General features: G+C 43.6%; 1 protein-coding gene across 1 annotated transcript in view; it reads right to left on the bottom strand.

Moving 5' to 3' along the window:
• Positions 1-3,060: 3,060 nt before the first annotated feature.
• Positions 3,061-25,225, bottom strand: part of camkk1a (calcium/calmodulin-dependent protein kinase kinase 1, alpha a) — a 33,446-nt gene continuing 11,281 nt past the window's right edge. Inside the window, exons 4-16 of the mRNA XM_030792767.1 lie at positions 23,378-23,429; positions 22,898-23,031; positions 21,449-21,485; positions 20,691-20,712; positions 18,087-18,175; positions 14,982-15,181; positions 11,704-11,757; positions 11,223-11,296; positions 10,033-10,120; positions 8,418-8,546; positions 7,885-7,988; positions 3,842-3,889; positions 3,061-3,133 (exon numbers count right to left, since the gene is read on the bottom strand). Coding sequence (XP_030648627.1) covers positions 3,061-3,133; positions 3,842-3,889; positions 7,885-7,988; positions 8,418-8,546; positions 10,033-10,120; positions 11,223-11,296; positions 11,704-11,757; positions 14,982-15,181; positions 18,087-18,175; positions 20,691-20,712; positions 21,449-21,485; positions 22,898-23,031; positions 23,378-23,429 — 1,104 coding nt within the window. The remainder of the gene's footprint in view (positions 3,134-3,841; positions 3,890-7,884; positions 7,989-8,417; positions 8,547-10,032; positions 10,121-11,222; positions 11,297-11,703; positions 11,758-14,981; positions 15,182-18,086; positions 18,176-20,690; positions 20,713-21,448; positions 21,486-22,897; positions 23,032-23,377; positions 23,430-25,225) is intronic.

The raw sequence follows: 25,225 nt of genomic DNA, 5'->3' as shown, positions 1-25,225 counted from the left end.
ACCCGCCAGTAGCTAAAGTTACACGTATATCGGTGCCTGAGCGTAATGGTAAGCGAAAGACTATTGTACCCCATGAGTTTTTCCCAGTCTATGTTCATAAAGAAAAATGAATCAAGATTTGGAATCCACCTGGAGTATTCAGACGCCAAGAGTGCCATTACCGTTAATTATTGCATTATTGGACTTCGGCTCTACAGCGTGGGTTTAAAAAAAAAAAAAAACCCTTTAGAGATGGATTTTGAATGACAAAGTAGTAAATTGTTAACGTATTCTTTTCTGCGGCGTACTCAAACCTGTCGACGGAAAGCAGGGATTGGCTAGTGTTTCAGCTGAAGGTTTGGCTGCGTTCCCTGGGTGTTCGTACGCGTACAGACAATGCGTCTGATTGGAATGAGGTCCTGACTCTAAAGTTTTGAATTTTAATTTCGCTGACTGTATTACACTTTCGAAAAAAAAAAACAAAAGAAAAAAAAAAACGAGCTACTTGCTTTTATTGTTGTTCAAACCGTTTTTTTTTTTTTCCTTTTTGAATGCAGGAAAGCAGTTTTGAACAATAGAGGATTAATTTGGCAGCCTCACGCGGCGCAGTAATGAACGTATTGTATGTCTCTGGTCTGAAACAGGAGGATTGACTCCACTGACAGTGAGCTGTTTTTCTTCCTGGTCTAATTACAGTATTCAGATCATCCTCTTGTCGTCTTCGCCCTGGTTTGAGTGAAAATGATGCGCTCTCTCTCTCTCTCTCTCTCTCTCTCTTTCTTTCATTCTCCGTCTGTCTGTCATCGCTCTTTTATTCATAGAATCTGGCGGAAAAAAGCAGACAGCGTGTGTGAGTGATGGATGGCAACTTGGCGAGATTTTGGACTTGGTAAATAATAACACGCGCTCCTCCGATAGAGACTCTCTTCTCTCTCTCTCTCTTTCTCTCTGCCTCCTCTTCTGACTGCATGAAAAATTAGCCACACAAAGGCATGGCAAAAGAAGCCCTATTCAAAAGCACTTCGCATGTATGTGTGATGTGCATAAGTTGTTAGAAGGTGTGTGTTAGGGAGAGCCCTCTAGCATTGTGTGCATGCGTGTGCGTGTGTGTGTGTGAAAATGGAGAAAAGAGAGAGAGAACCAGACTGACAGCCTATAAAAGAGCCCTGTGGTTGATGAATCTCGTGTCTCGCTTGCGGTCGGTGCTAAATTATTGTCGCAGCGTACACGAGCTTGCCTGTTTGTTATTGTGCGTGCGTGTGTTTCTCGCACGGACGTGTGGTCGTCTCCTCACAGAAAAAAAAAGTCAAGAACATAGGAGCGAGTAATAGACAGATAAAAAGAAATGAGTGGATGACAGAAGAGAAGAATACCAGGTATTAAAACCTACGCTTGGTGACAGAGAGACAGAAACTAGTCTGCTTGAGGAGAGGAAGCAGGATACGGTCGGGTGACACCGACAACAATACAGCGTACACACATACATACGGTTACACAACATGACAGCATTGCCCTGGTGCTTCTGATGAGGCTACATCCATGTTATTCCTCACTTCACCCTGCGGAGGGCGCCGTGCATCACTTTCCACGTAGACGGTTTGAGTCTTGAACCGCTGAACGAATGTACCTTAGCTTTGTCTGTTACCTTTCCTCTTCCAAAGCGTCCAGGGGGGCATGAAAATGCCGTGAGCTTTTGATCAGTGTAAAGTCAAGTTATTTCTTTGAGTCAATCACCCAAAACAAGCCTTTGTCACTGGTCTTTGCTGAAGTCTTTTTTACGGGTGTTGTGATTGCAAAGCTGTCCATGCAAATGCTCCGGACCAACGCGGGCGTCCATGCTGACACAGACAGATTGACACAGCACGTGTTTGTTAGGGAGGGAAAGAGAGAGAAGGGGAGAGAGAGGGACAGAGAGAGAGAGAGAGAGAGAGAGAGAGAGAGAGAGAGACGGGCACTAGCTCTCCTCTGCTTCAGGAATAGATGCAGTCCCGGATATTCCGGGCGGATGGATACGAATATTCCCGGTGAGTGTGGTTCGGTTGAATGGAGCTTGATCACCACAGAGCGTATTACTCTTGCGATTCTCCAGGAGAGAGACACAGTCCCTCTGGGGGGGCGGGGCGGGGGGGGGTGTTGACCAGGTACTGTTGTCACAGCGATGAAAGCTGAGGAAGAGGCTTTGCTACAGGGTGGGGTTTAGGAGGAGCTATGAAAAGAAGGGGGCACAGTTTGAGGAGGAGTCATATTAGGAGGAGTTGTAGTAGAGGAGGGGCTACATAAGAGAGGAGCTTTCGGAGGAGCCGTGTAAAAGGAAGCTTTGGTAGAGGGTAAAGCTGAAGGAGGGCTTCTTTAAGGAAAGGTTCTGTCAGAGGGCGGGGCCAAGAGAGGAAGCTTTGGTAGAGGGTAAAATTGAAGGAGGGCTTCTTTAAGGAAAGGTTCTGTCAGAGGGCGGGGCCAAGAGAGGAAGCTTTGGTAGAGGGTAAAGTTGAAGGAGGGCTTCTTTAAGGAAAGGTTCTGTCAGAGGGCGGGGCCAGAAGAGGAACTTAAGGAGGAGCTTAATTATAAGAGTCAAACAACTCTCAGTGGGTGGGGCGAGGGGAGGAGGAACTACAGGCAAAATTCAGTGAAGTGTTAACTGAGGAGAGCAATGGGAAATGAAGCAATAAGCTACTCTGATGTCAGAGACTGTTCTGTTATATAAACTGAGACGTTTCTATGAATGGGTTGCGCGGGGGGGGGTCTTAGATCAAAATGCACTGGCTGTCAGACAGAGGTGCAGTTGTGGAGGTAGTGTGCAGAAATCTTACAGTGGATCTTAAAATACAGTAGCATTAACTGAGGAATGCACTCTCTCACCAGGCCTGAAGTGCAATGTTAAAGGAGATAGTTCAAATCCATATGGAACGAGCTTTAAAGGGTAAAGGGTACACTTTTAGTATAATTACAGTAGAGTAACAGAGTCTGGACCAATGGCTGATCCTTTCAGGGACAGGATGTAAACTTGGGACCAGATGGGCGGGATTAAGAGTGATGAGCACATACAGTGACCAGTAGAGCTTCGGAAAAGCCCTGAGAAACTCATTAGGTTGGCGGCTCGTCCTCATGAAGATCTTCCAGCTCTCCCTCTCTCCCTCCCTCTCCACTGCTACCCTTTCTGAGAGAGAGAGCGAGAGACAGAGAGAGAGAGAGAGAGAGAGAGAGAGAGAGAGAGAGAGAGAGAAAGAAAATGAGTCTAATCCACCGCTGAATGTGCAGTAAAACTGACTTCACACACAAACACAAAAACCTCCACGAAAGCTGATTTTCTGATCACCACTATTACGAGATTCACAGACAATCAGCTCCGCATGATTATGGTCATCAGCACACAGCATCACCCTGGATGTCTCTACTCAGTCATAACGACAGGTGGATTTGACCACCGGCCATAGAGGAGCAGGAACTGAAACACACTCCAGACAGAAAACTAACATGATGATGAGAGCCACAGAGAACAGCGTGATTCCACCTCGCAGAGAATGGAGTCACTTTCAGCTCAATGAACCACCATACCACTGATCCCAGACACAGTGTCACGGTAAGTGACGGCGTTGAAAGTGGGAGATGGGGGGGGGGTTGACGGATATTTAAACGACAAATATTATGGTAAGATACTCACATTCAGGAAACCACGACGACAAGACGGGGGTGGAAAATGACATGGTGCAGAATGACACAAAGTGGGATCGGGTATGTCTCCTACTCAGCCCGGTCAGTCACCCATCTACCAATGGGGACGCGCACTCAGGGGCAGGGTGAGGACTAGGGATTGGCTAATGAGGTTTGATTGACAGCGTACGTCAGCCACTCAGCGCATAGTTACCTTAATGAAGGGTGGAGTTTTAAAGTGGGGCGAAACGGCCACGAGTCCCTGCGGGAGAGAGATCGAAGGAGAAAAGGGAGAGAAAGGTCAAAGGTCAGAGGTCACGTGAGGTCAGGGGGAAAAAAAGGAGAGCGAGTCACGGCAGGAAGTGAACGAATCTCAACCAGGAATGACAGCAGCCCAATTGGAGGGAGGAGCCTGAAGAAATGTAAACCCATGGAGTAAAGCTTCCTCATGTATGGCAGTGTGTGTGTGTGTGTGTGTGTGTGTGTGTGAGTGAGTCAGTTCTCTGACCATTCTGAGAAACCTTTCTGAGGTTATCGATGACAGGAGAGAAAAAACTGCATTATTTTGACTGATATGAATGTGTGCATCATCATCCTCGTGATCGTTCCAGTTCAGCAGTAATGTGCACAGGTCTGATTTTTCTCAGATCAATCAGTCAGACATCGCTATAGACGACAAAACTATTACTCATGGCATGTGCTGACAGACAATATACCCGTGACATCAGCTGCATGCCTGACTGACTGATCTGGGGAAATGCGTTTTGTGTTACACATACTGGTATTTTGACAGTTATTGGTGGACACCTGATTTTTGGTGGTTTCATTAGAAAGCTTGGGAAACCATGCAGAACACAAAACTCTTCATCAGAGATCAGGCTGAACATATTAAATCCTTCTCACCAGCTCTTTTAAAGTTTCATACGGTTTATTACCTCGTGAAAAGAGAGAAGAGAAAAGATGTTCTATTATCTTCACAATATTGCACATTAGCATTGCTGTTTGTGTGACATCACAATTTTTATTTCTCGGCTTTTCAACCAAGCGTCGCTCGGATGTCTCACGGACACGCATCACGCGTGTGCGGCCGGGGCACAGGTTCTCCAACGTGCCCGGAACATGGGGGCGAAATTTCCAAACGACAGCCTGTCGCTCTCCACGGCGAAGAGAAGGGCTGTGATGTTAGGTGACCCAAAGTGAAACGAATCAATTTAATCATTAAACTTGATAGATGTGTAATGATGTGTAATGATGAATGACTGATCGTCAGTTAATCACATACATCCCTCCTCAGAGATCATGTTGATCACCCTCATCTTGATCAGTTAAAAAATATCTTTTTTTTTTTAATATAAGTATTATGATCATTCTCTGCTGTGGCACATAGGAAAGACTGAACAGCACAGATAAATCGTCAGTCCCTCACTCACACCACTCCTACAGAAACAAGTGCAGACACAATTAGTTCTGCTCCATTCAAACCGTTTGAACGTGCTTATTTCCAGTTTAAAAATGTCCACCGTCAGTTCAAAAACTGGCTTTGGCTCCAGAAAACCCAAAAAAACAATAATCAATGCAGCCCTGCCTCATCCCCGTCAGTGAGGGGGCTCTCACAGCTTCCGGAAGTTTCTGGGCTTTATCTCTGATGTCTCAGGGCAGGAACCATTTTCATTAGGACTGCTGGAGGCAGCCGGCCTCACGTTTTTTGTACCAACACAATTATGAGATATTCTATGTTATCAGCCTTTTTTTTTTTTAAATTAATCTACCAGTTCGTCTGACATTTATCATAAAGTAATTAATGATTACTTCAGCTTTGTGGTGTACTTGCCCTCGGTATAAAGAGGTGTCAGTGGCAGGTCTCTGCAGCCGTGAATGATGGGAGAGTAACCACTCCAAAGATGCTGCTCGTCTAAATCAAATGCCATCAGTATTTGCCAGACACTAACAAACGCTGACAGCAATATCTGTAAACCTTTAGTGCAAATATCATCTGTTTCCTCCTAATTCACAATTTGGGAAAGCACACAGACACACGCACACACAGTTCAGAGAGTGGGAGGGAAAGTGGGAGATTCAACCTTTCAGCCCCCTCCTTCCCCCCAACATACACACACACGCGCACGCGCGCACACAAACACACACCATTTGTGCTACTTAAACTAAGATATGACTTTATATAGGTCCATGTTCTCCTTATCCATGTGCCCAGTCACATACACATACACGCACCGTGTTCAGTTTTTATTTGAGCATGTTTTCAACTTTACTGAACTTTTTTCTAGCTAGAAATTAATCTGTGTGTGTGTGTGTGTGTTTGTGTGTGAATGAGTGAGACTACAGTTGACTAAGTGGGCGTGTGCATGAGTGAGTGTATTGTTTGTGAAAGTGTATTGTATGTGTGTTTGTGTGTATGCTTGTGAGAGTATGAGTGTGTGAATGTGAGTGAGTTGAGTGAGTGGGTGTGTGCTTGAGTGAGTGAGTGTATGTTTGTGAGAGTGTGATTATGTGTGTGTGTGTGTCTGTGTGTGTGTGTGTGAGGGCAGTAGAAGAGGCACACAGAGAACACTGAATTATTCATGAGATGCAAATGTAGAAAGCAGAGTGGGTGAAGGATTTGAAGAGATGGGGAATGTCCTAAGCACACTGATGAAACATTTCCAGACACAATTATCTTTCGCCTGCAGGGGGCACTGTTGGCACTGCTCTGTCCTTAGAAAAAGGACAGCAAAGAATGAGAGGAAATTCAGCAACTGGTCGGTCTACCAGGCTGCCTCCAAGTCAACCACCTGACCTTCAACCCAAACTCTCCAATTTATCTGTTTTTAAACTGACACTGTTTCTCCCATACAAGGACTGACTGAGAGTCAGAGCATCTTTCTCTGTTGTAGTTCCCTAAAACGCTTCTAACTTCAGTCTGCCCAGAGGAGGATGGGCTCCCCCTCCAGTGTCATGATTCCTCTAGAGGTTTCGTTCTATTACTCGAGCCTAAGGCATGTTCACCGAAAGCCTGGGATTACGTAAATCTGCGTGTTGACAAAATCCATTGGAGAAAAAAAAGAAAAACACAGCGCAGAATGAAAACCAATGCCGAAATGTGATTTTCTCACTCTAGAAAAAAAAGAAAACTCTTGATCTGAGCCGACAGGAGGGTGGTGGAGGGGGAGGAGGAGAAGGGAGAAACAGCAGTGGTTGTTTTTTTTTTTCGGATCAGGAGTGTGGCGGCACCCAGTCCGTAGAGAGGATTTCCTGTGGCGCTCTGACAAGCTCTTGCTTACGGACCCCTACACACAGTAGGTGATTTGTAAGGAGATGAGGGGGGAATGCCATCCCTCTTGCTGGCAAAATGACCGAAATGCATCCCTCTTGTTAACCTGCCATCCCCCCGATTTCCTCTATAGAGTAGTGTCAGGGACCATTGGGCCATCTCCCCTGTTAAAACATAACAAATGACCTACTGCACACATACACACACACACACCGTCCAGACGGGAAAGAGAGAGAGAGAGAGAGAGCGAGAGAGAGAGTGAGAGGAGATAAAGAAAGAGGATGGAAGAGAAAAGTTTTAACGAGCATAACTTAGACTACAGGGATTCAGTCTGTCATAACCACATTCAGCCTCCAACATTTACTCACTTCAGAAGGTGGATTATCAACATGGAAACGGTGAAATCAGAAAAAAAGAGTGAGGTAAGAGAAAGCCAATTATTTGATGCATTACTAGTTACATAACCTCTCCTCGTCAGAAGACACACAGACATCAGTCTCAGGTCCAGACAAAGGAATGTTCCGGAAGAATGACGTAAAAAAACAAGAGGAGTATCCATCCTGCCGCTCTGAACTGGAGGTAAATGTCACTGAAACACGCTACTATGGAAACAAACGTCTGGCGGTTACAGAGGGACTAATGGACAGGCCGGTAGCTTGTCTGTTGGTTTTGAACCGTGAAACGTTGAAACGATGAAAGATTTGAAATGACAAGCTAATGTGTCTTTGTTAACACTGGGATAAAGCTGGGTCTATACTGAACATACGTGCGCAAACAGGAGAGAGAAAGGACGAGTTAGAGGGATGACCCCCCTGCCTGGAGGCCTGTATTTGATCTAAAAGACAAAAAAAAAAAGGCGGGAGGAGACGTTGAGGGAGGGATTACGGAGAAGATCGGTTGGTCAGTGCTGTCATGTGGAGATGAGTGACAGCCTGAAGAACCAGTCGTGAGAGAGGAGAGGAGAGGAGAGGAGAGGGGAGATCACTCACATGAGGAGACTGCCCGGGGCAGACATAGACCTTTCCTCCCTTCTGCTCGGACACTCAAACGGGTTCCCAAACGACCGCTTTCTTAACATAGCCTTCACCAGTATCTACAACAACACAGCAGGCAGGGGAGAGAGAGAGAGAGAGAGAGAGAGAGAGAGAGAAAGAGAGAGAGAGAGAGAGAAAGAGAGAGAGAGAGATAGAGAGAGAGAGAGAAAGAGAGAGAGAGAAAGAGAGAGAGATAGAGAGAGAGAAAGAGAGAGAGAGAGAGAGAGAGAGAGAAAGAGGAGAGAGAGAAAGAGAGAGAGAGAGAGAGAGAGAGAGAGAGAGAGAGAGAGAGAGAGAGAGAAAGAGAGAGGGAGAGAACACCTATATTTACTCTATTGCTCTATGTCGTTTCAAAACATTTAAATTCTTGTGAAGAAGTTAACTTTACAAGCATTCTGCAAAGAAATTAGAGCAGGGACAGTTAGATATAAATAACACACACAGAAACAGACACAGACACAGACACACACATAGCCCTGAGTGCTTACCACAGTGGATAAGCTGGGGACGAATTTCACGGAGTTCTGCACCTCCTCCTCTGTGACCTCCACTACAGTACAGTGCTCTTCCTCTAAAGGCAATGGATCTGCACCATCCTGGGTCACCCAGGGGTCAACCTACACACACACATATATTACACTGAGTCATAAACACACAACCTACACCCACTCATATATCACAATGAGTCCTTACCACATAAGAATTCATGAAGAGTGAGGACTTCGTAAAGAGTTGTTACCACGCAAGACACACATGTAATGCATTATATAGATTATCTTTAACTATATGTAACCAGACTTTTCCATGTCTTGTTCAGACTGCTAAAAGCACAAACATGCAGATGACACAAGGACTGGATCAATAAGCTCAGATCAAAGACAAAGACACACACACACACACACACACCAAGCCAGAGCATAAGTGGTCTGCTTACATAAAGACAGGCAATCGTTCTCCTGCGGAGGCACCGTTTACATAAGCTGTGATCCACACACACACACACACACACACACACACACACACGCACAGACACAAATATACACGCGCACACACACACAAGTGCGTGCGCACCCCTAATTCAGCTAAAGATGTTAGAAAACCTCTGAATGGTGGATTCAGGTGTGTTAGAGTTGGGTTGGATCAAAAATCCAAAGCCAGAAAGAGCAACAGCAGATGTATCAGATTTACATTCACTATTCTTTACTGTGCACATCTGAACCCTACTGTGGACATGACAAGACGTCCACCGCCTGAGGCAGCAGAGAGGTGGAGCTGCGGACCCAGTCCTGGGCCGAGGAAAGCCGCCCCCGTCAGACGCCTGATCAAAACCGTCGCCTCCGGGGCCCGAGGGAACCAGGCTTTAATGGAACACTTGTGAGTAATGACTCGAGAGCCGGCGCGCGCTGACGTCTGAGGTGCCGCGCGCTAATTACCCACATCTCTCATGTCGCTGCTTCAGACAGAAAGTTTCCAGAAACTTCTGTCATCCAAATCCCCCCCCCCCCCCCCCCCCGTCTGCCCAGCGGTAGACGGCGAGTAAAGACTGATTATACCCTGACACCCGTGAAGCAGGGGCTCCTGTTCTTTTCACGCTGCCGTAAAGCTCTTTACTTAAGACAAGAGCTGGTCAGAAATATTTCGCGTGCTGAAAAAAAACGGTAGTTTGAGAATCGCAAAAGATTCATATCAAAACATACTTTGTATTTCTATACTGGTCTGTAGCCAAGTCTGTCCAAAGACGGACTGTTGTCTGTGTATGGAATATCACTAAGAATAATTTTGTTAATAATGATAAATAATACAATAATTTCATTCGAACTAAAAAACGAGCAAATGCCACTGAACTGGCCAGGCCCGCCTCCTCAAATACTGAGATCTTATTGGCTGATCTTTCACTCAGGCAGGAGATAGAAGGCGATCTTATTGGTGTTATTCACCCTCTATCATGTAAACATCAGAAATGTTTCTCCCAAATCTTTGGAATCCCAAATATGATTCTATCAATTATGCTGGTGGGGGGGGGGGGGGGGGGGGGGGGGGGGTGTTCACTCTAATGTGTTCTTGTCTTCGGAAGGTTCATCTTTGTCACGTTTTAAAGCTCACTTTGATCTCAGGAAGGGTGATTCTGGTGTCTGGATTCTTGTCCAGCATTCTGAGGATAAGATTCTTCAGTCCTTCAGTAATGACTGGCCTGTGAAAATGAAAACACGCACAACTCAAACAGCGAAGATGGATTTTCAAACAATAACTGAGTTATGAGATAGCAGTGAAATAAAGAGCAACACTGAGAGACAATTCAAGACAGCAGCTCGATATGCAGAGGGACCATCTCTCTCTCACACACCCACACACACACACACACGCACACACACGCACACACACACACACACATCTTTCCCTGTCGGAGAGATATGAACAACCAAGCAATCCAACAAAAGAGTAATCTTATCTTTTTGTTACGTAATCTTTATCTAATCTTTTCATACTGAACAAAACATTTCCAATACAGTCACTCTAGCCATTTTTTCCCCTGACACCGACCCCCTCCACACACACACACACACACACACACACACAAAAACCTCTCACAGTAGCGCTCCAGCGGCAGCATTCATGAGGCTACATGAGCACAGGTTGATGAGATTTAGAGTACTGCATTTTTCAGTCAGAACAGTGCTGCTTCAGCAATAAGAGTGATAGTATTTCTATCATCTATCATACACACACACACACACACACACACCCCACACACACGTGCATACACACACACAGGGCGAGGAACACAGGAGAGCAGAGGGAGCTAAGTTAGACTGGAGAGATGTTCACTGGGTCAGACACTGTCATTAGGAGATGACAGCCTGCCCAAAAACACACACACACACACACACACTCCAGCTGTCATCACAAACCAGCTGCTGCTGACTGCCTCACACACACACTTCACAGCATCTGACTCTCCTGCAAAGTGCCTTGACGTCGATTAGAGAACACTCAGACAACACACTCTGGCACAGACTCCCAGAGAGACTCAGTGTCTCAGTGTTGTGTCACACACACGAGTACACACACACACACACACACACACACACACACAGTATTGGGTCTCCCCAGTCTATTTGAGAGCTGTAGTTAGAGAATGAGGGAAGAGTAGGTATGGGGTTCCCTACTGTGTGCTTGGCCACAGAAAAGCAGCAGATTCATGGCTCATTCTCTGTGTGTGTGTGAGTGTGTGTGTGTGTGTGTGTGTGTGTATGAGGCATTGGCTGGAGGATGAGTGGAGAAAGAGATCTTACTGGTCAGGGAACTCCACTGGTCTGGTCCTGATTTTATTGTGCAATGCCAGAATATACTCATCAATAAAAGGGCACTAGAGAAAAAAAGAACAGAGAGAGAGAGAGAGAGAGAGAGAGAGAGAGAGAGAGAGAGAGAGAGAGAGAGAGAGAGAGAGAGAGCAAAACCAGGAATAAGGCAAGGGATCAAAATAGGGTTTGGAGCTTATAAGGGTGAAAAACACTTCAAAGAAACAACTTGTAATAAAAATGAAGAATGACAATAAGCTAAACAAAGCACTACAAGCATCTTTAAATGCATGATGTACATTCATGATAATAATAATAATAATAATAATAATAATAATAATAATAATAATAATAATTTACAATCAGCACTTAACTATATGACTGCCTGAAGCCTGTGGGCTCAATTTACCTTTCACTTATATAAACTGTGTTTATGATACACCGTATGTGTGTAGCATGTGTGTATCGGCCTTACCTTCCCAAACACAAAACAGTACAGTGTCACTCCCATTGCCCAGACATCCAATGCCTGAAATTCACAGCAGAGTCACAAAGGTTAAACACACACACACACACCGCATACACACTCTAGACACACGCACACATAATGTTTCAATGCAGCCGCAGAAAGTAGCTTCACTTTGATGGTGTTTTGTTCAAATATTTAAGTCGGATTCAATAAAATTCAATTGAGTTTGAGAGAGAGAACAAAGGAGATTTTTGATGCGGCTCTGTGTGCTGTAGACTCTGGGCGAATGGAAAATCACATCATCTTTTCAGCGGAGGAACGTAACAGCTCTTCAGTCAGAGTCAGGCAGCTGAGAAAAGTCCATTTGTTAAGAAGAGAGGTACTTTCCCCCGCGCCCAAACTCATTTGTCTGGATGCTTCCTCGACCCCTCCATCACCAGGTGGAACGGAAGGATTACCTCAATCACTCAACCTGCTATCTAACTTTCCCAACTTCCCACCTGCGTGTGTGTGTGCGTGTGTGTGTATGTGTGTGTGTGACAGAGAGAGAGAGAGTAGGTGTGTGTGTTTCTTCAGCTGATAAGATAAAAACCCAGTAACTGCTTGTTCACTTCTAGGCTGATGGACGAGCGAATATAATCCAGTCACTCTCTATGCGGATTCAGGCCACCACAGATGTACCCAGAATATCAGACTCCAACTGTGAAAACACATCAATGCCTTTCACCATTGCGATACTCAACCATACCCTAATCAGAACAAATACTAAAAAACAAATGATATTTTACCATAATTTTTCACAAACTACAAACTTAAATGAACCCCAAAATAACCAGATTACTATAAAGCCCTTACCGTACAACCACAGAAGGGAAACACATAATAGAAACCATTCATGTGAAATGAGATGTATAACAGCACTTACTGCACCAAGAGTAAATTCACCATCTAATTCCACCTGATTGCCCTTTAAAAACAGAAAACAAGCAGTAAGGTGTGCTTTTGAACGGATCAGCGGCTTTGTCACTGTAAGCACATCTCAGGAAATACAATCCAAACTGCATCGGCTTTATGCTGCTCAAACTCTTCAGACAGGGAGAGAATTTCTTACCCCAAACAGTCATAATGGACAGAAAAGAAATAAACGACCAAATAGTTCTACAATAAACTTTCAAACAAGAGAATAATAACTATCCCAGGTCTCACTAAGCCCTGTTTAGATTCTCTCCTAAAGCAGCGTCTCTTTAAATCTCATTGCCTCTTGAAGTCTCTCTTATTGTCGCAATGCCAAAATGCTAGCAATCCAGCTAATGCTAACAACCTAACCAAGGTTTGTGACGTAACCAAGGCTGGTGATATAACAAATACTTAGTTGTGAGCTAGTGATAAGCAAGCAGAGAGAGAGAGAGAAAGGGCCATGATGTGAAGTTCTCCATCATTTACACTTAATAACTTTTATTATTCTGTGTTTCAGCCTGAACCAAGCAAAATGCTAATACCGGAAATGCGCGAGCTAGCCTTACCTGGTATGGTTAAAGCAGGAAAACTAAAATGATAATCATGACTACATTGCCATGTTACAAGAAAATACACCTTAGCTCATCCATTTGGCTGCACTGCCCACTGCCCAGTTCACTTCCTACTGCCTCATTTCTTTATACCTACTTACTGAGTTGAGTAAGTCATTTGGCCCAGTAAAGCAAACAAGACCGTACTTGCTAGTCCCCCCCCCCCCCCCCCCCCCCCCCCCCCCCCCCCCCCCCCCCCCCCCCCCAAAAAATCACAATAGCATTACTCAAGTGGCTATTATTGCCGTGTTCCAAATGTGCACTCACCCACTAATATAGTCCACTATATAGTGAATCTGCCATTTTGTAGCGCTGTTCCAATTCTCAGCTGTAAATTTACGACACTGTGTAGTGCACTACATAATCCTCGCGAGGCACTCCAAAATGTAGTGTACAGAGCCTGTACCCAACATCGATCAACCTAGACCCTCGTGTATTTTTTTAATTTTTTTTTAATCACGTGTAAAAGCAAACAATTAGCCATAGCTTGGCTGCCAAATATCAGTGTTTAACAAATGTTTTGGTTTTGCTAATGGCTAGTTCACAGTCATAAAACAACACTTTATCAACATCTTGAAAATTAATTGAACTTTTCAGTACAAATTGTTTTTTATCCAATATACTGTTCAGTCATCATAGTTTCCAAAGTGTAAACAGTGGTGGTTAGGAGTGGATTTTGAATTCACTTTCGAAGTGGGTAGGCCAAATATTGGCTGGTGTAGTTTTGTGACTCTGATGTATCCTACTCAAAGGAGTAATTTAGGCTAGATTTGGAGGGAAAATGTTTCTCAGTTAATGTTTTGTTTTCAGTACATGTTAGTGTTTGGTTTATTGCCCAGGTCTAGTTTTATCTTTCATTGTTAAGCACATGTGTTGAATGCAGAACAGAACAAAACTTGTTAAAGGCATAATTCACTCTATTGGGACCCCCCCCCCCAACAATTTTTCCAGTGTACTAGGAGTTTCCCAGTTATATCATTAGTTTAATTAGAACGTTGGTTGAGAAAATGCCACCCTACTTGCACTGCATCCTTTGATAAGAAGCTTGTGTAAGCTTCCCATGTGAGATAAAGCAGGTGCTAGCTAATTAGCTGAAGGGATGTAATTCCTGCAATTCCAGTGTTTCTTTCCCTCCTGCCTTCCACTTCAGTTGAATTTTCTGATATGCTAGCAAAATTGCAGTCATGTTAGAAGTTGTGCGAAACATTTTGGCACCACCGAACCTCACTATGTTCAGTTCTTAAAAGGATATTTCAAGTTTGTACAACAATCTACAAGCGATTAAATGTGCTACCCTTTTATTTTAGCACAATGTTATAAAAAGTGAAGCTGTGGCTAGTTACAAGCCGTTACTCTGAAAGGTACTTCAACATATTTCTGAGAAGCACCACTGTTTGAGAAAGACCCGGTAATGTAAAAAATATTTACCCTTAATAGACAACAGCACTTCATAAAGTATAATGGCATTATAATGGAATATTAGCATGTTACATTTCATAATGAATTTATGTGTCGAAAATATGTATGAATGCAGCGAAATTGCATTAAAACATGCATACACATACTCTACCATAGTCCATAGTCTGACAACTGCACTCAAATGGTACACACATGCTCAGAACATTGTGAAATGTACTGAAAAACGTGGGACAGGACAACACACACACGCGCACACACACACACACACACACACACTAACACACACACATAAACTACCTTTCCGCTGAAGCTCTTGCGGTTGTCTGACAGAGTCTCTGGTGCCATGAAGGCCGGTGTTCCGGCTGTGCTGGAGAGGAGAGCATCGTTTCCCTCAAACTGATTACTGACCCCAAAATCAGCAATCTTCACATGACCATCATCACCCAGGAGCAGGTTAGAGGGCTTGATGTCCCTGTGGATAATCTTCTGATAGTGCACTGAGGAGACAGACACAGATGGAGGAGAGTGAGAGTGTGTGTGTGTGTGTGTTTTCAGGGGGTGGGTGGGGGGAATGTCAGAATTGTATCATAGCTGAAGAATTTTTTGGAAGGGTTTTTTTCTTCTTAATTACTGTTTAATTACTGTCCACAAAAGCGGACATAATCATCTATTAAGTATTTGTTAACTTGGTATTTTGATGTTACATGTTCATGGAGGTTTACAGGGTTTTTTCTTCTTAATTACGATTTAATTACTGTTCACAAAAGCTGACACAATCATCTATGAAGTGTTTGCTAACTTGGTATTTTGAGGTTACATGTTCATGGATGTTTACAGTACTTTAAAAATAAATTATCATTATTTAAAAAAAAAACATTTATGGAAACATTAAAATCCAGTAAGGGATTGTTGGATAAATTCAGATGTGGTAAAACATTATGCACATTGAACATTTCTGTCTGTTAGAGCTTTTAGCCTCGCTAATGGCCACTTGAGTAGATACAGGGACAAAAAAAAAAAAGAGGTCACCTTGGCTAATTGAAACAAGCCCCATTCTTCCTGGTCAAGTGCTTTAGTCGAGTCTCAAGTGGCCAATCAAAAGACTGCAGCTCTTCAGGGAATCATTTTTGTCATCTTTACTGTTTGTTGGTACTGATGGTTCAGACCCCTTTAAGTGCCATTGGCAGAGACCTTAAGTGAAAGATCGAACTCTCATTCTGTTAAAACGAGATGCTGTTCTCTGTCTGCCCGATGGGAAGCAGTTCGAGTGTTTGAGCGCTTTAACGGGGGAACTAAGTTCGGGAGGTTTCTCTTCATATTTTGCCTGTCTGTTTTACACGCAGCACATTTTAACTGTTAAACATGATGTTCGTCACTCACGATTTCACCATCGTTTATTTTACCTTAGTGCAAGTCCATGGAACTCCCGTTCTTTCCGAGGACGATAATTGTTAAAAATTTCAAAAACAATGCACTCCTATAGGCCTATTAAAAAAAACAATTGTTACTATTTTACTTAGTGTTTATGTGGTACTTTGATCATGAGCCCGTTTCTGTTAACGGTTCTGACGGTACTTGAATCTCAGTGACAGGTGTGACTGACACCCGCTCTGGAGACTCAAACAATGCACGGGGCCTGGAACTTTGGTTTTTATTAATGACTACCTCAGGACTAGGGGTTTCCCCAGCATTTTGCAGCCATTCATCCCAAAATCACAACAGCACCTCTGGCCCTCCTCTTCTTCTTAACGCTGTCCACTTGTCCCATACGCGTAAGCTACACCCCGTCCAAAGACTCCTGTTTAATATTGTTCACCTGCCCTGTATTTCCAAGTTGCGTCGGGTCTAAAGGGTGAATTGAGCAGACGCGTGACGTGTGAGGAACCCACTCCTTCTGTAGGCTCTGCAACGCGACGGTGACATCATATCTCTGTGATGTCACAAAACAAACTCGTGACATAATGCGTTGCAAACAGCGCTGCGATTGTGAAGACGTCGCGTAAAAGTGTCTGCAGGCCGGCTTCCCATTGGCTGCCACTGACGGCGCGTCAATGCTTCTGCTGAGAACAATTACAATCAGAAATACCAACTGGACACAAATAATGAATCGCAGATCAGAATGCTAAAATAGGTTTTTGCATATGTGTCATTACCAGATACAAAAAAAAATAAAAAAAATAACATTCTAAATTAGCAAAATACAAAATTGAGGAGACGTGAGTGATTCTTTTCAGAACAAAGAACACGTCGTAAACTTCGAGCGAAGACCTGACACGCCGAGTAAACGTGGAGTAGTTGGCGGTTACGAAACAGCCTGCAGACACGAGCGGCGGTTCTCAGAGATAAGAGCCCCTAAGATCTGACAGTGGCGGCAGACACCAGAGAGGGTACGCGCACACAGCACACAAAAACCACTTTCAAACTGCGTTTAAAAACTCTCGAGTTCGCTAGACAGACAGCCTGTTGCCATCCCAGCGGTTGCCACGGCAAAGTGCCTTGGGTGGCTATGAATCAGATGAAGTCTGATGAAAGGACAGCTGGGTCTCCCTAATTACCCAATGGAGCTGCGGCACACAGCGCACCGGAGCCCGGGACTCGACTGGTGCTTCAGCAGCTCGTTCAAAGCCTGCTTATGGACTTAAGCCTCTAATAAACGGTTAGGACTAGAACAGGGAAGAAACAAGCTGAGTCATAGCAGTTGGACAAGAAAAGAAAAGACTCGGATGATCCCCCTGCGAGTGCAGTTGTACGGCTTTTATGACAAGATACAAAGTCAGGGATCTACGAAAAAACACTGCTTAACACACTCGCAACTAGATCACTCTCTCTCTCTCTCTCTCTGGTCCTCTCCCACACTCTCTGGCATTCTGTTTCACTTTTCCTCTGCCCCATTCTGATCTCTCTTTCTCTCTCTGTCTCTTTCTTTTTCTCACACTCTTCTCTCTTGTTCTCTCTCTTTATCTCTCTCTCTGCTCATTAGACTGACAGGATCCCACCAAGTCAAGTGACAACAAACACAAAAACATGGAGATGATGAGTGACAAAGCTGTTTACTCCCTAAGGGCTTTTTTCCCCCTTTCTCTCTGTGAATGAGGAGATGACTAAACCTACCCACCACACCGAAACGCTTTTTCTCCTTCTTTACAGCTCCTCACCACATGTTTAGTCTCTGCCTCAGGGTTTACAATCCTGTAGAGGCTTCAGCACAGACTTTACTCTCACAGCAATGTGTAGAAGACTAATGTATGAATCTGTTACACATCTAGTCAAGTCTGATCTGTTGAGCTAAGTGATTTTTTCAGACTGTCAGGTGACGTTTACTGAACATGCTAAAGACTGTTACACACACTGCTGATGAAAGGGCTCCACAGCATAGCAAACTGCCCACTGCTGGTTACTCACAGTATTCGATGCCCAGGACGACGTCTCTGAAGTAGAGTCGTGCTTGGTCCTCAGTGAACGGGCTGTCTGTGGGAACCTCCATCACAGGCCTGAGCACACACGCGCACACGCGCACACACACACACACACACACACACACACACGCACGCACGCGCACACATACACACGTGCACATACACACACGCACACACACGCAAACACAGGCAGGGAGTTATATGTATGTTCTTATAAGGGACTGTAAGGTTTGTATATGTGTGATACACATCTCTCTTTCTCCTCCCCTTAATGCAGCTATTTACATCTGTAAATGTGTGTGTTTGTCTTCTACCTATCTATACATCTATCTATGTCTGTGTGTGCGTGTGTTCAGAAATATGTGAGCATGTACATGTCTGTGTGCATGTGTGTATGTATAGTGGCAAGACTAGCATTTTTAAGGATGTCAGATGATTAAATACACGCAGACGTGATTTTAATTGAGTCGTTCAAATGTTTTCCTTTCACTCTCCCACTTCCCCACGGCCACGGCCTCGCGCTGCGTTCTCGACGACGAGTCAGATGAGCACATAAACAAGGTCGACAAAACAGCCGGCTTCACCGTTTGGCGTCCCAGGTCAACTACCACTGGACCGGACAGCCTGGACTGAGCTTCCTCTGAGCCCGTTTCTGTGAGCGGTTCTGACGGCGTTGAAATCTCAGTGACAGGCGCGACTGGCACCCGCTCTGGAGACTCAAACACTGCACGGTCACGAGTGTCAGAGGAGGGCCTGGAAGTCTGGTTTTTATTAATGACTACCTCAGGACTAGGGGCTTCCCCACCATTTTGCAGCCATTCATCCCAAAATCACAACTGCACCTCTGGCCTTCTTCTTCTTCTTTTTCTTCTTGATACTACACACCTGTCCCATATTCGCAAGTTACACCTGGTCCAAAGTACAAACTGAGCAGATGCGTGACTTGTGAAGAGCCGGCCCTTTTTGTACAGGCTGTGCAGCTTCCTGATGGTGTCATGTGTCTGTGACATCACAAAACCGACGCATGACATCACGTGTCATGAACCTCCTGGGCTGTGGGAAGTTGACTTCCCGCTAGCTGCCGCTGACTCAGCGCGTCACAAACAACCCGATACTTCCAATAATGGCGATACAATCAGAAAGAGCAGATTAAGGGTTAATCTAAATCAATCAATTAAAATATTAATGAAGCAAACGCATTTCCTACAACGATCACGTCGATTAGAACGATCGGTTTGAACTTGGAAAACATAGCTAAGTCCGTGCAGGAAGCAGGCCCCGTCTCATACTCAGAGAGTAAGAACGGCTGGTCTGCCTTCAAACTTCACCTAGCTCTTGTCTTTGATAAACATTTACACAGAAAGCTTTTTAGTCGTTCTAAAATATCACAACATCACTTAATCTGCTGGCAAATATCATAGGCTAGCAAATGGAGTAGCCATGTTGAGGTGCTGATGTTAGCATTAAAATTTGAATGTTGCCATGTAGTCTGGTGTTGTTGAAGTTGAGGAATAATACTTGATGGAAGAACACTTGATAAAAATGCTCATTTTCATCAACTTTGTACAAACTGTTATGGCACTGTCTCATGGTTACGTCAACACAGTAGTTAGCATTAGTGCGTACCAGTCAGGAACCACTGGAAAACCAGTTCTGACAGAGGAAAAAACCCTAACCTGAACCTGACAGGGTCCGAGGGGTCCACCACACATGGCTTCTGTCACATGGTTCTGTCTCCTAAATCAAGTCATTCGCTTAAGAAAAAAAAAAAAACGACACCATCAGTTCCACTTGCCAAAAAACAGGCTCTTGAAGTCCGTTACGTTCAGAATCCCAAAACGGCCAGTTAATTCAACAAACCATGAAAAACGCATTGCTTTGGTTTTGCAAAACAGAAGCTCTATTCAAGGCAGGGTTGAATAGAACCTGAGAGCGATGAAACAATGCAATTTTCTTCTCCCCGACGCGGAGCGTGCAGCCAGGTTTGCCGAGGAAAAAAAGTTGACATTCAATTGAAAACAAAATGTCACATTTGAAAAAAAAAAAAGGTCTGTATGCTAAGATGTCTCGTGCCCACGAAAACTCACGAAAAGTTGTTGCTTTTCTCTGACCGTGTTGAAAAAAAAAAGAAAAGTAGAATGAATGATTAGCTGCGGATTCACGGAGTGCCTCTGGTCATATTTAATACAGCACTGGGGGAGTTAAGTGCCCCATCATCTCCGACTCTTCAAAATAATAATAATAATAATAATAATAATAATAATAATAATAATGACAATCATCTACCCAACCACGAATGAAGAATGGAAAAAAAGAGTAAGAGGGAGGTGAGGCATGGCTAGTGGAGAGAAAAATAGGGACGGTAATCACTGTCAAGTGAAAACACAAGTGCTTAATGAATTCCCCACAGAGAGAGAGAGAGAGAGAGAGAGAGAGAATGTGAAATAATAAAAAAAAAAAACAGGCAGGTCGTCAGCTTTGATCAAGGACAAATACATGGAGAGATGGAAACGGTGGTGATGGGGGTGGGGGTTGGTTAGAAAGGTCAGAGTTCAGTTATTTACATGACAGGGACATGTGCAATACTCACCCTTTCTGCATTAGTTCAAACACTGCAGAGAGAGAGGAGAGAAAGAGAGAGAGAGTGAGTGAGCGAGTGAGCTGGTTTTTGTTCCTGCCTTAATCTCACAGACTCACATATTCCGAGACTTGTCAGAACTGTGACTGACTGAATCAGGTGTGTTTAGGCTGAAGACACTCTGAATGATTAGCATTGTGTAACCCTGTTTTAGACAGTTAGTCCGTTAGACCGAGCTCACAACTGACTGACAATCGCTTCTCATCAGCACAGCTTGTTCCTAACGAACGCTACGGCCAAGGGTGCCAAGCACCTCGTCAAACAAACTGCTTCTCATTCAGCACTTCATCTGGAACATTTTTCTCATCATCATCATCATCATCATCTTTTTACGGTACTGTCACAGATCACGAGCTTCTTCGTTTAATTACTTCATTTTACGCCGGGAAAGAAAAATCAAAACATCATCAGTGAGGACATGAGGGTCATAACCATAAGCTGACATTTTAGTCAGACAGTTCACGTGAAAAGCTCCGTCTGAAGAGATGAGATTAGAACTTTTAATTTTAATAGTTATGTAGCACTGCATATGCAAAAACATCCGTTTTTCATTACTTTACAAAGTCTCTTAAAGAACACACACACACACAAACACACACACACACACACACATTCATGATTTTTGTTCAGTGACAGTTTTCCCTTCGGTACATTTGCACGTCATGAGTAGATGTTTCAGTATAAATGTGTTCTGTGGTAAACGGACGTACCCATGTGTAGGTTGTCCTCCGATGGATCATCCAGCACCTGGAATGACATTTGGAATTGAATTTAATGACATCAGAAACACCTGCCTCGCAGAAACGTACGCACATGGCAAAATGTCCCCTGATCATAGACTGTCTCACTGCCCTGCACAACATGAGGAATATAAAAGACAGAGAGAGAGAGAGAGACATGGGCAGCCAGCAGACAGACAAGACAGACAGACAGACAGATAGATAGATAGATAGATAGATAGATAGATAGATAGACAGACAGGCAGACCAAAAAGATAGATAGATAGATAGATAGATAGATAGATAGATAGATAGATAGATAGATAGACAGAAAGACAGACAGAAAGACAGACAGAAAGACAGACAGAAAGACAGACAGATTGACTGGTGGACTGGTGGGGGCAGAACTGGGGAGGGTAGTTGGTGGAGGACTCGCTCCATTTAATGTGTGCAGGGTGAGAACTCTCCTTTTTTCTCCTTCTCTCTCTCCTCTAATTCTGTATTCTCATCATTACCATACCTGCCCCTCCTTCCTTTGCCCTGGGTTCCTCTGAAGATGGAGATTTGTCTCCCTGCTTTCCTACCCTCTGTGTGCGTGTGTGTCTGCGTGAGTGAGAGTTTTCCTCCTCTAGTGGCCTGTCTCTCTCTCTCTTTCTTACTCTTTTTTCTCTTTCTCTCTGTCTCCCTCCCTCTATCCTTCCCTCTCTCTGTAATGGGGCTGAATTTGATTTCAGCCAGCCTGTGTGATTGAAGATCATTTCTAACAGTGCCACACGGGGAGAGCAGAAGTACTCCTTTCTTTTCTCCTCCTGCAGGCCTTCTCAGTCTCCCCTTTCGACTTCTCCTCTCTTTCTCTTCTTCTTCTTTTTTTTTTTTAAACTCCTCTCACCCACAATCGATTTTTATCCTTCTTTCATTCTACCTCCAAGGTATTATTCTACCTCTGATTAAAGAAAGTCTCAAAATCAGAAATGAATAGTGAGATTAAGGTCCCTCATAAAAAAAAACCCCAAAAAAACATGAAACTCTTAGGGGAACTTCATGTCTGAGAACTTGAAGAATCACATTTTAATGATATGCTAAGCATGAACAACTTACTCAAAGATCCACTGCACTGGATGGTACAGTGTGGTTATTTTTTGGGGGGGGTGACTGGTCATTGGAAAATCAGAGAGACACAATGCGTGACACCCCTGTGTGCCTACAGTAGTATTTACACCTTCACTTAACAGACCAGCAAGGTACAAACACATGCTATGACATATACATTTTCATTTCACGACATATTGTGAAATTCTGTATTCTAAAGGACTGCTAGCAGTATAGGGTCCTTGTTCATAGCTTAGAAACATGCGGTAGACTTTAATAGACTCCTTATGACATGTTACTACTGTTTATGGTGCGTTAGTGATAGTGATGAGGAGTGGTACGGGGACTTGCCTCCACCAGTTTGACGATATTGAGGTGGTCCAGTTTCTTTAGGATGGCGATCTCCTGATAAACCCGCTCCAGAGGGCCCAGGACTTTCGGCTGTTCCCCCTGGACGGCTTTAGGGCCGCGGGGAGGGGGACGACCTACGCATAAACAAAACATGCAAACAAACAAACCGATCCATTCCACTTTCAGTAGAAGAGCAACCCAGCGCATGTACTGACGTACCCAAACATGTAAAACATCTACAGACACACACACACACAAAACCTTTTTATTCCACCTTTAGCAAAACACCAGCATACATCTTCACACATGGACAACACATGTCGAAGGAGATGAGCGTTTCAGGGACTCATCTGTAAATGTATTTTGTATTAAATATGAACAATGGTGATCTGAGATATGCCCAAAAGGTGGTTCATATCAAAATGTTTATGAATACAGTCAACTGAAATACCTCGTCAGAAATATACATGTGACACTTACGGGGAAAACCATACTGCTTCATCAGCTTCTTCTTAGACACCACTTTCATTGCCTGAAAAAAAGAAAAGACAGATATAAAAAAATATCTTCTTAGACACCACTTTCATTGCCTGAGAAAAGACAGATGTAAAAACATATAGAGAGATCATTATCCTGTCAGTATGGCGGCATATGATTAGACCTATGAAAAAACTGCCCGGCACACACTCGGACGGAATTTCAAATGACGCCATGTTCTTAGCAATCATCATTGAAAGTTTTGTTCTGATTGTGTGATATAACCATCTGACTTTGCTCATTCACATATTAATAAAACAAAACTAAAATAAAAAAAAAAAAAAAACTAAACACAAGTGACACACTCATGCAGCTCAATCAAGCACAGCCCACCGGTTCTCCACCAGCCTACGGGAGACAGAGTGCTTTCTGGGATATGTGATTGCACAAGTCCATATGCAAATTGAGTAATGAGTGATGTCAGAAACATTAATGAAAGCACCCCCATTCAAAAAGGCACTTGAATCAGGGGCCCTCCTCTGCATCCATGGAAACAGAATGTTCCAGGGAAAAAAAAAAAAAAAAAACCATACTGAACGAACAGTGCTGGACCCATTAATGTGATCCGGCACTCAGCAGAACAAACCACACATGACAGCGCTAGGTTAACATGAGTCATCGGTATTCTTTTAAAAATGATTGAACTCTGAGGGAGCCTTTTTTTTCTCCTTTTTTTTCTGTTCTTTTTTTTTTTTTTTGCTTTAATATAATCACAACACCTGTGTCTTTCAATAATGAGAGAGAGAGAGACAGACAGCGAGAGAGTAGGGCATCATGGGAACACGAAGTTCCATGACTGGTGGCAGGTGAGCTCTGAAAACCAGTCACTCACACCCAGTTTTGTTAATGAATGTAAAGTAAAGCTTTAATTGGTTGTTAATTTCTCACACCTGCTGAATGAAATTGGGTTCATTATGAATGAATAAAGAGCCCTTTCAATACATTTGGAGGATTCTGATCATCATATCAGAAATTCTCAAGAGAGTAATTAAACAAGAAGCTCCACTCCAAGTTAAAACAAAGAACAGATTGTTTTTTTAATGTTATTTGTTCTGCCACGATTAGGTTCAAATCATTTTTACAATGAGCTACTTATATCTACATTTCGTTCCAAACGCAGTGGAGACCTTTCCAGATTTTGTTTATAAGGGTATTCAGTAGCAATGCTCACCAATTCCAACAAACTGCGAAAACAAAAAAAAAAAAAAACCCTCGCCTATATTCAAAAATACATCAAACATATACAAAGGCTTTTATGCACACGGGAAGAAAACAAAAAACAAAAAACAGACAGCCCGGTCGATTTTATTTTATTTTACTTTTGCCTCAAGGACAAGCTAACCCTTAGTGAAGGAGGGTAGAAAATGATTTTTGTGTTGTCGTTGATGTTGTTTCTGCAGCCTTTGTAGTGCTGAGTAGTTTGAGAAAAGTCAGAGAAGAGAAGAAAAAGAAAAGAGAGAAGGAAAGTGAGTCAAAGAGAGGATAAGGGAATGAATTTTTAATGAGCTCTGCAGAGGAAGAGCGAAGGTGCTATCTGTAGAGGTGACTGAAGATGGAAAAACTCCGGCCCCGCGGGGCATATAAAACTCAGCCAGCGCTCCAGAAACACAATTATTTTAATTTTAAAACGAAGAAAGGCGGAGAGCCCTGTCCAATAAACCCATCCAGTTTAATGCCCACTTAAAACAATTAGTCACAACCTTAAATCAACCAGGGAACCATCTCAAAAGGTAGCAAAACGGCAAATCAAATCAAATCATAATTTAATTTCTCTCTTAGCAATATGCCATT

The sequence above is a fragment of the Chanos chanos genome, chromosome 15, assembly GCF_902362185.1.
Source record: "Chanos chanos chromosome 15, fChaCha1.1, whole genome shotgun sequence".
NCBI lineage: Eukaryota > Metazoa > Chordata > Actinopteri > Gonorynchiformes > Chanidae > Chanos > Chanos chanos.
The sequence above is the reverse complement of the archived record's forward strand: the minus strand, read 5'-3'. Positions and strand labels throughout refer to the sequence as shown.